The sequence below is a fragment of the Puma concolor genome, chromosome C1 (assembly GCF_028749965.1).
Source record: "Puma concolor isolate L17-30 chromosome C1, mPumCon1.1.hap2, whole genome shotgun sequence".
In the NCBI taxonomy this organism is placed as follows: domain Eukaryota; kingdom Metazoa; phylum Chordata; class Mammalia; order Carnivora; family Felidae; genus Puma; species Puma concolor.
The window spans coordinates 189562606-189573802 of NC_141674.1; the positions used below are offsets into that span (position 1 = coordinate 189562606).

Below are 11197 nucleotides of genomic sequence, written 5' to 3' on the forward strand. Positions count from 1 at the left end.
CCAACTCCTCTGTAAATTATAACTCCTCTTCCTGAAAACCACCTTAAAAAAACAAAACAAAACAAAACAAATTTCCTCCTGGACTCTCAATTACAAAAAAGTTACCATACACTCAGCTGTCCAAAACAGAAACTCAGGTGTCCTCTTTAGCTAGACTTTCTCTCTTAAATCTCACACTTAATCATCCATCCTTCTGACAATGTTATTATCCCTTAGTGGCTCTCAAGTTTATTCTTCTCTCCATTCCACTGCCTTATTTCAGGTACTCATTGTTGTTCCTTAATATTACTGCAACAGTCTTGCTCCCTTCAATTCTCCAACTACCACCAGAGCCACCTCTCTAAAATGCAATCTGATCTGCCCATAATCTTCAGGCAAGAATCTTAAATTCAAACTTCTTAGCTAACATACACTGGTCCTTCATGTACTGGTCCCAGCTAGCAATCCAGCCTTAATCTCCTATCTCTCTTGCTAATAATATCCTTTGCTCCAGCCATATTGATCTACAATCCCTTACACATATCACCTCTACCTTATCTTCATCATATCTATACCTGTTAATCACCTCTGCTTAGAAGCCCTTTCTTACCCTATTTTCCTTTCACTCAGGCATCACTTCCTACAAACTGATTTCTCTAATCACCCTCTTAAACATCCCCATGCTTACTTTTATCTATTATAACCACATGTTGGCCTATTTGTATCTTCTACCAGATTGAGTTCCTCACTGGCATACTTTATTTCTGATCATGCACAGTGGCTGGTTCTTTGAAGATATTCAATATTCTTGTTAAATAAATTAATGTTTTCTGTGACAGTTTTGTATGTCTTGACTTCCCTACAAGTTTACAAGGAGAGGACCCAAGTTTTTTCATCTTTATAATTTCTGTAATGCCAGGCAAATACTAGGCTATTTAATGCTGTTGGATCAAAGAGACAACATTATTTTCTGTATCACCCCACAAAATCTTACTAAATCCTTTCAGTTTTTTATATTTACAGTTGGAAATACAAGATAATTCACTTCAACTGCATAAGAACATGTGAACAGCCTTCCTTTCGGCCGGAACCGCCATCTTCCAGTAATTCGCCAAAATGACCAACACAAAGGGAAAGAGGAGAGGTACTCGCTATATGTGCTCTAGGCCTTTTAGAAAACATGGAGTTGTTCCTTTGGCAACATACATGCAAATCTACAGGAAAGGTGATATTGTGGATATCAAGGGAATGGGCACTGTTTAAAAAGGAATGCCCCACAAATGTTACCATAGCAAAACCGGAAGAGTCTACAATGTTACCCAGCATGCTGTTGGCATTGCTGTAAACAAACAAGGGCAAGATTCTTGCTAAGAGAATTAATGTACATATCGAGCACATTAAGCACTCAAAGAGCCGAGACAGCTTCCTGAAGCGTGTGAAGGAAAATGATCAGAAAAAGAAGGAAGCCAAGGAGAAAGGTACTTGGGTTCAACTGAAGCGCCAGCCTGCCCCACCCAGAGAAGCACACTTTGTGAGAACCAATGGAAAGGAGCCTGAGCTGTTGGAACCCATTCCCTATGAATTCATAGCGTGATAAATGTAAAAAAAAAAAATAAAAGACGTCAAGACTGTAAAAAAAAAAAAAAAAAAAAAGAACACGTGAACAATCAGGATATGAAATTTCCAAAAATAAGTTACCACTTTCCCTAGTCACTACATTTTGGTGACCTCTTCCCAACTCTGAAGCACTATGGCAATATCATCTATACCACTTGTTTAATAGCCTCATGCTTGCTTAATGCAGTCATCCAGCTTTTCATGTACTATCTTTTTTTCTTTTGACAAACTAGTCTGACAAATGAGAAGATCTTGGCCAAAAAAGGCCAATGATCATTTCCAGTGATCTCAGTGTCTTTTGTATGTCTTCTTTCCTTCTCTCCCCTGTGAAAAAGCAGCCAATACAGAATGGTATGGCACACTAGCTACAAAACAGTGAAAGCATTCAGCACTGGCTCTGGGACACTAGGTCATCAGAGAAAAGAGACTCCCAGAGAGGGCTGGTTGATTTGGCTGGAAAGGATACACGGCCTTAGAACAGAAGAAACAGGTAAATGGAAAGAAAAGTAAATATATGTACAAGATCAAAGAAAGGAACCAAAAACCTCTAAATTTTCAGGTTTGTGTCATCCAGAGCCTGAATCATGGTAACTGGAATGATAAAGGAATTTACCACGCTACAGGTACTATCAACTTTTCTTTCCAAGCCATAGAGGGAATAGCTTGTAAATAGAAGATGGTTGGATTTGGAAAGAGAATTAGGCTGGAAAGAACGAAAAACACAACAAATGTACAAAATCCATTTACAAACGTACAAAATTCATGAGAATTTTACTGTGCCATTTCAAAGTCGAAGGAACAAGAACTCTGCTTAGGGGCACTGGCAATCAGTATGTTGACAATTTAACCATAGGAAAGGACATCACACTTAACTACCTCCCATCTGTCAATGACCCTTCCAGCTACACAAGAGTTGTTCATTCTTCTGAAAGGAGGTGGGGAGATTCTGGGGAAACCCCAAAAGAAAGAATATATTTGCTCTTATTTGAGGACATTAACAAATCTGCTCATTTTTTAAGGTGTGATAACTATTATCACATATCAGATACATACTGAAATATTTATGATGGAATTATACACCTGGGATTGTCTTCAGACTATGAGGGAGTAGATTAGAGCAATGTAATGTAGATGAAATAAAATAGGCCAGGAGATGGGTATATGGATATAATTACATACACATTAAAATTTTCCATAAAACCTTTCACAGAAAATGCAATCACTCAAAGTATCAAAAAATCTGTTAACCACAGGTCTGAATGGAATTCTTCAGTTTATTTCATTTTATTTCCTAATGAAAAAAATTCAACATAGCTCAAGTTGGAAATTCTTACACCCATTATTAAAAGATATAAAACCCAAAATAAAATAACATCAGCCCCCTCCTATTTCAATGGATTTACCACAATTCTAAAAACACAAAATAAACATACATTTTCAGATTCATGCTGTGTGTTCAAACTTAAGACACAGTACTGGAAATCTGGAATGGAACCAACCAGACCTAGCTCCATAACTTCAACATTTAAGTCAAGCTGTCCAGACACTGGATCTTCTGCAAATTTACATTCAACTCTAGAACGGTGGTTAAACACTAGATGTGCAACTTACCAAGAACTAAAAATTGTAATTGAAAATCACATTGGTTGTGCAAACCACTCTTTGAGCCTAGACTATGGACCTACACAAAGCTTGGAACAAACTGGCTTGACTGTATACAAAAGTACCAGCATACACATTTAGAGGTTGGCGGACATTGTTAATTACCTATCCAATATCCCCTTTCTCCATTCTCCTTACAAAGGGAAGCCTAGGTATGCCCAGCCAAAAAGCATATTTCTCAGCTTCTATTATGGCCACGTGACACAGTGCCAGCCAATGAGATAAAAAACACTGAACAGATTTGTTGTTGGCGCATACTTTTTCCCTTTGCTCCATCTCTTTCTCCTACCTGGAACAAATACACAAAGTAACTTCTCTGTGCCCACAGGACATAGGCATGAGGGTGAAAACATCTGTTATGGATGGGGGAGAAAAGAGTATGAAGGCATTGTGGAGCTGCCTTACCAGCCCTGAACTACTTATGTCTAGACTTCTTTTTTTTTTTTTTTTTTTTTTTTTTTTTGAGAGACAGAGTATGTGAGTGGGGGAGAGGTAAGGGGCAGAGGGAAAGAGAGTATCCTAAACAGGCTCCACACTCAGCACAGAGCCCAACGTGGGGCTCAATCCCATGACCCTGAAATTGTGACCTGAGCTGAAATCAAGAGTCACTTAACCAATTGAGCCACCCAGGCTCCCACAGACTTCTCATTTCATGAGAAAAATAAACACATACTTGTTTAACCTACTATATATCACGTTTTCTGTTACTCGGCCGAAAAGAAATCCAAACTGACATAGGAGGTACTGTAAATAGGTATCATTTGTCTTATGTTAAAAACAGAAGCTAGGGTACCTGAATGGCTCAGCTGGTTAAGCAACTGACTTTGGCTCAGGTCATGATCCCACGGTTCATGAGTTCAAGCCCCCGCATCGGGCTCTCCCCTGTCAGTGCAGAGCCCACTTCAGATCCTCTGTCGCCCTCTCTCTCTGCCCCTCCCCTGCTTGTGCCAACGCGTTCTTTCTCTCTCAAAATTTAAATAAACATTAAAAGAAAAAAACAGAACTTAGAAAACTACCTCCTTGTGCATCAAAAGCAGGGTGGAGAATTGTGGTACAGTCACACAATGGAATATAATTAGCAATGCAATTTAAGAACACAATAATATGGACAAATCTAACAATGCTGAGCAAAAGAAGTCAAATACAGAAGTATATACCATATGACTCCGTTTACATAACATTATAATGTCTAAAAACAAGCAAAACTAATCTAATTAGTAGTCAGGGCAGAGGATCTTAATCTGAGTACTGGCTGCATGAATGTGATTAGTTTGTCAAAATTCAGCAAGCTATGCATTTATGTGCACTTTTTGATACATATATCAATCTTTGGTAAAATCTTGAAAAATAACTGTGCCTAGATATTGAAAACAGACAGAGTCCAGCAAACAGAACTCCACTTTTCCTACAGATTCTCACTAGCTCAGTAAAAGTAACTGACCAAAAGAATGGTCAAAATAAAAAAGTATAATAAATATAACACATCTTTAAATAACCTAAGTTATGTTGCAGGAATATCCACAATTTAAACTGTAAAAGTAAGGGGGCACTTAGATGGCTTAGTCAGAAGAGCATGCAACTCTTGAACCTTGGGGTCATGAGTTTGAGCCCCACATTGGGTATAGGCATTACTTAAAATAGATTTTTTAAAAATGTTTTAACTGTAAAAGTAAGGTGCTCAATAGTAGATGTGAGAATGTACCCATGACTTTTTAAAGATTTTTTTTTAAATGTTTATTTTTCTGAGAGAGAGAGGGAGACACAGAAGCCAAAGAAGGCTCCAGGCTCTGAGCTGTTAACACTGAGTCCAATGCAGGGCTCAAACTCACCAAATGCAAGATCATGACCTGATCCGAAGCCGGACGCTTAACTGACTGAGCTACCCAGTAGCCCCATACTCATGACTTTTTTAAAGAAGCAGAATATCAAAAATTATCTACCTCCCAAAAACCACAATTTCAGAAAATTCTAAAATGGGGTACTAAACCTATCTTAGAGAAAATTATCCACAATAATTCTAATGTTCTGGAAGAAACAAATGATTTGATCTTAGAAATAAAAAGTTTCCAGGTCTATTGTTAGTAGAAGTAAAGATCAAGAAGTAATGTCAAATCACCATGAAAAGAAAACTACTCCATGACAACCAACTCTTCCTCAATAACAAAACATCATGGAGGGGCGCCTGGGTGGCGCAGTCGGTTAAGCGTCCGACTTCAGCCAGGTCACGATCTCGCGGTCCGTGAGTTCGAGCCCCGTGTCAGGCTCTGGGCTGATGGCTCAGAGCCTGGAGCCTGTTTCCGATTCTGTGTCTCCCTCTCTCTCTCTGCCCCTCCCCCGTTCATGCTCTGTCTCTCTCTGTCCCAAAAATAAATAAACGTTGAAAAAAAAAAATTAAAAAAAAAAACAAAACAAAACATCATGGAGGCTAAAAGAAGAGGAGGAAGATACCAGTTGCTTCAAGTTTCTGAGGCAACCCTCCAATTCTAGGGCTTAGCATGGTGCCTAGAACATTCAATAAATAACTTGTTTAAATGAATGAATCTGACCAGTCATTCCTTCAAAAAAACTAAGTATTCAGTCACTGTGCTGGGCACTTCAAGAAAAAAGGATGAATAAAAAAGCCTGATTCCTGACCCTCAAAAGCATTCTAATGGAGAAGAACACTTAAGTAAATAATTTTAACACTATATATAAAAACTATAGTCGAGGGGCACCTGGGTGACTCAGTCAGTTAAGCGTCCAACTCTTGATTTTGGTTCAGGTCATGATCTCATGCATGGTTCATGGGATCAAGCCCCACATTGGGTTTTGCACTCAACACAGTGCCTGCCTGGGATTCTCTTTTTCCCTCTCTCTCTGTCCTTCTCCCACTTGTGCTCACTCTCTCTGAAATGAACATTTTTTTTAAAAAGCTATAATAGAGACATTCTCAGCTTTGCTGGCAGTATCACAGTCAATGAGGTTTATCTGGGATGCAATTATTGCTAATATAAAAGACATTCTAAATGCTAAGGGGGCTAAAAGGTATGAAGACCTATTTGACAATGGCTTTATAGTTTTGAATTTGAACTACTCATCTACCTTCACGAGTACTACAACCATTACAATCATACTCAGTTTTCAAAATACTATTAAATATTGTTTAGGTAACATTTTATTTGCAATGTTTTATTAATAACTTTTATGTTTGCAACATCCACTAGCAGCACCTCATGTATCTATCAGGGAGAAAATAGAATATATCTATCAATCCTCTCACGGGGCATGCAATGCTTACTGTATGTATCACTATATGCTTAAGTTATAGTTACAGTTTTTAACATATAAATAGTAGTATACATAATTATTAATTTTAATATATACCCAATTCATCATATTCTCCTACTATTTCAAGCTAACAGTAAGATAAGTAAACATCAACAACAGGAAGATACAAAGAATATTGCAGGGAATAATGCAATCCTGACAGAAGAAATACAATTAATGTGGCAGATTAAAGATAAGTATGAATTCTTTGTTACTCTTCCCATTGAGAAATGAAGTCTAAATGCCTTTCCCTTGTTGACTACAGCTAATATTGTACTGCATATTTGAAAATTGCTAAGAGATTTAATTCTCATCACAAGAAAAAAAATTGTAACTGTGTGGTGATGGATGTTAATTAGACTTATGATCATGATTTCACATTACATAGATCAAATATCAAATCATTATGTTGTATACCTGAAACTAACATATTACAGGTCAATTAGATCCCCCAAATAAATAAATAAATGCCTTTCCCTTGAATTTGGGCTGGCCTTAGCGATCTGCCTGACCCACAGACTACAGAAGTGACTTCCAAGGCTAGGTCCTAGGAAGCTTGAGGTTTCCAGCCAGGGTTCTCTGGGAACATTCACACTCTTATGAGCCCTGAGCTGCCATAGCTCAATATTCTCGGGTTCCTATGCTGAGCAAAACACATGGTGAAACCACTAAGAGAGGCCTTGTGACTTTATGAAGAGCCCATCCATTCCAGCACCCAACCATGTAATCCCAGTTGAGGCCCTACACAACAAGGAGCAATGGTTAAGTCCAGCCCACAGGGCTGCCCAAATTGCAGATATATGAGCAAAATAGAAAACTGTTATTTTAAGCCTCTAAGTTTTGAGGTAGTTTGTAAGGTACCAACAGATAACCAGAACTACATAATGCTTCCAAATCCTTGACTAAAGGGAAAATAAAAGAAAATCATTCAGCTTCTCTCTGAGGTGGGAGTGGGGAGAGTGAACGTGCTTACTTACAATAGTTAGCATTTGAAGTAAATCAGTCATCTAATTATTACAAATTAATAGACCTGAATTAAAGAGCTGAAGTCCATGCTGCCTTTGATGATTTGGGCATGGCGGGAACACTATAAACTTGAATAAAGGGAAGAAAAAAGGGAAAATATTTGTACAAATTACCCACACCAATTTTGATAGCAAGCTTCTGGTTCTATATAAGTGCTTAGATTTGCTTGAGATCAGGCAAAGGAGAGCACCCAATGAGATCTACTATTGGTTAAAGGATTGTCTTTATCCTTTTTGAGAGATAATGTACCTCTGATGAAATCTATAAGCCTTTTCTCCCTAAAAAAATACACACATACCAGGGCACCTGGGAGGCTCAGTCAGTTAGCCATCCAACTCTTGATTTCAGCTCAGGTCATGATCTCATGGTTTGTGAGTTCAAGCCCCACGTAGAGCTCTGTGCTAACAGTGTGGAGTCTGCTTGGGATTCTCTCTCTCCCTCTCTTTCTGCCCCTCCCCTGCTTGTGCTCACACACTTGCTCTCAAAATAAATTAAAAGAAAAATACACATGTAAAAATAACAAAATGCCCCATACAATTTCAATGATTTTCAGCCTTTAGGGCCCATGAACTTTAGGTTTAGAACCTGTTGTAGACGATTATTCAGCAATGGTTCACAAATCCACTAGATAATGCTGGCAATTGTTAAAATTACAGGAAAGGTATTTTACTCAAATTCACAAAATAATTTTTCACTCATCAACAGAAAACCCAGCAATTCAAGTCTTGTGTGATTTTAACGTCCACCTGTATTTTAACCTAAAATTGTTACTCAGCTGCAATGTCTTAGCGCCAGATAACAAATTTCTGAGACGTGCCTCAGAAAATGCATCCTCCTTAAAGAACTTGGTTTAAGTCAAGATTGTCTCTTGGGGACAGTGGGTCAGTCTCATGCTGCTGATATTGCACAGTAATAACTTGAGATTCTTATTCTTGCTCATAAGCCTCTTAAGGGTAAGAGTTCAGCTTCATACCTCTTTAAATCCTTAGCACCCAACACTGAAATTGTACTGGGTCTTGATTATTAATAATGATGCTGGTTAAACAGAATGGAGCAACAGTTCTCAAACTTTTTGGTCTCAGGACTCTTACACTCTTAAAAAGTTATTTGGAACTCCATAAAGCTTTTGTTAGGTTAGTTATATTTATTCAGGTTTACAGTTAGACATTGAAACTGAGAAATGTTTTAATTATCCGTTTAAAAAGCCCCACTATATATTAACAAATAATATATTTTTATTGAAAATAAAATGAGAAGAACATCAGTTGTTTCTAGTGAGAAGAACAGCACTATTTTGCATTTTTGCAAATCCCTTTAACGTCTGGCTTAACAGCAGCTAGATTTTCACATCTGCTTCTACATTTCAATCTGTTGTGATATCACAGGCCACGTTAGTGTTTAAAAAACACCAATGAAAACACAGGAAAGGATCAGAGTGAAAAAGACAAATAATGTCCTAGTATTATCATGAATAGTTTTGGCCTCAAAGACCTTCTAAAACAGAATCTAAAGAACTTCTGGCCACCTGTTAGTGTACTAGGTCCTTTATTTCTTCTTTCATGTCTCTCTCAATGACTGGAATTCAATGACTGAAGCAATAAATTCTGTAATTTAGTTTATAATTCTTTCTGTACATTGCTCTTTCATCAGACTATAGTAAATTTCAACATGCTTCCTAGCATCAAAATAAAAGGCTGATGAAACTAAGCATTTACACCTGTTCTTTCCTCCCTGGTAACCAAGTAAACAACTATCCAGGGAGATACTTATAATGCCACTTATAATTCCCATACCAACTTGGGAATTAATCTAGATTGTTAAGAGCCATCCAAAATTAATCTAGATTATGATTAAGCTTTAAAAATACCAAAGTACATTTTGCACAATAGTACAAATCCACAAAAGCCTCACTTGCTTTCACAAACTGGTACAAAACTGAACCGGGTTAAAAGCTAGGGAAACAAGTGTGTTAAATTTAAAAGTGCAAGTACATTATGGAGTTGAATGAAAAATAACTTTTCTAGATAAATATCATTAAACAAGCGAAAGATCCAAAGAGACTTTAAAAAGTCACAGTCATCTGAGCAAACAAAACGAAGTCCAGACACAAACGTTATGAATTAAAAACTAGCCATAAACGTGGTTAACTGAAAAAGGATGAGAAAGAAAAACTTAAGCAAAACTGAACACTCCTGATCGAGTGCAAATCCCAAGTAAATTTTTTATATTAACACTGAGATGGAGCACTTTGCCATAATAGGCAGCTTTCGGTGAATGTTATGCAACTGCTCTACATTGAGTTTTCCTATCCTTTCCTTCAAAAGTATCAGTCAGCTTCAGGTTAATGCCCAGATGAAATGTTGCCCTAGCAGTTTCTTTCTACTTTGTTTCTTGGTTATTCTGAGTGCTCTCTTACAACTGGAGAGTTTCTGAACCAATCCCGAGTAAGAAATGGGAAAGTACAAGAAAAGAGGCGACAGCTCTGCACCAACACACTGCAAAAGACTCAGCAGAGCAGCGGCGGCCCTACCCAAGCTGCAATCCGAACAGAAAGCAGAGCTTTTTAGGTTCCCAGCAACACCAGACGTCTCCCGCCCCCACGTCCCCACTCCTGGACAATCTAAACACCGAGAACCAAAAAGTGGAGTCCACCCGCTTTTCAGGGCCACAGAGCCTCCCGGGCTGGGATGGTCTCCCGTTACATAACTGGGGCCTAGGGCCCTGCTTCTACAGTCAGTCCCCAGGACAGGGAGACAGACATGTTCCCCAGGGACCCTCTCAGGGAAGCTGAAGCTGGGCTCTGCACCTGGCCGACCCCGGAAAAAGAAGGGGGAACGACTCGAGGGAGGCCGCGATCACAGACGCTGGGGCGGGGGGGGGGGGGGAGGGGGGGAGGGGGGTAATGAGCAGGCCGGGAGAGGAGCAAGGGCGGCTCCCGGAGGCCCGCTGCAGGCCCCAGCGACTCCAACACTAGTCCACTCCCCTCCCTCTCCGGCCGAGTCCCCACCGGCCGCCCCCTCCCCCATTCCGCGCTCCCCTCCCCCGCGCCTCCATCCCCGGCCCCAGCCGAGAGGCAGGCGCACCAGCCGAGTAAGGACTCGGCCACTGCTATCAGACCGCTCCCAGTCCGGTACCTGGTCAGACATGGTGACGGTGGCTTCACCCAGGGTCTCCGCACAGCAGCGGCCTCGGGTAGGCAGAACCTCGCTCCGGGGTTTACAAATCCGTCTCTCTTCCCCACAGCACAACACCGCGGCTGGAGGGACTTCCGCTACGCGTCGCGTCACTTCCGCTACGCGTTGGGAGGAGGGATCGGGAAAGGAGGAAAGGCTAGGCGGGAAAACGGGTGGGGAAGCTGCCGGGAGGCGGGAGGGCCGGAGAACTCTTTATTGGTGGTAGCGCGAGTGAATTAACACCAGTCTCCCCAGCTCTACTGAAGACCCTTCGCCTCCGTCCAGAGCCTGTACTCCAGGGGAGAAGTTCCCGGTCCCCAGTCTCACTGTTTGGAACCGTACTGACAGCCCGCACTCTCACCCCTCCGACACCTTGCACGTTTTTGAAAGCTGAGCCAAGATATTTCTATTGTCCCTTCCTGGCTTTGGTCGTC

The 11197-nt window shown here is 40.2% G+C and overlaps 1 protein-coding gene and 1 pseudogene across 2 annotated transcripts in view; one reads left to right on the top strand and one right to left on the bottom strand.

The window, feature by feature from the left end:
* Window positions 1–10867, bottom strand: part of SUMO1 (small ubiquitin like modifier 1) — a 30030-nt gene extending 19163 nt beyond the window's left edge. For both annotated transcript variants that reach the window (XM_086719299.1, XM_025932613.2), the window contains exon 1: window positions 10725–10867. In XM_086719299.1, the coding sequence (XP_086575425.1) occupies window positions 10725–10736 (12 nt within the window). In that variant the 5' untranslated portion in view covers window positions 10737–10867. The remainder of the gene's footprint in view (window positions 1–10724) is intronic.
* LOC147578624 (large ribosomal subunit protein eL21 pseudogene) lies at window positions 1030–1597 on the top strand (annotated as a pseudogene).
* Window positions 10868–11197: the final 330 nt, after the last annotated feature.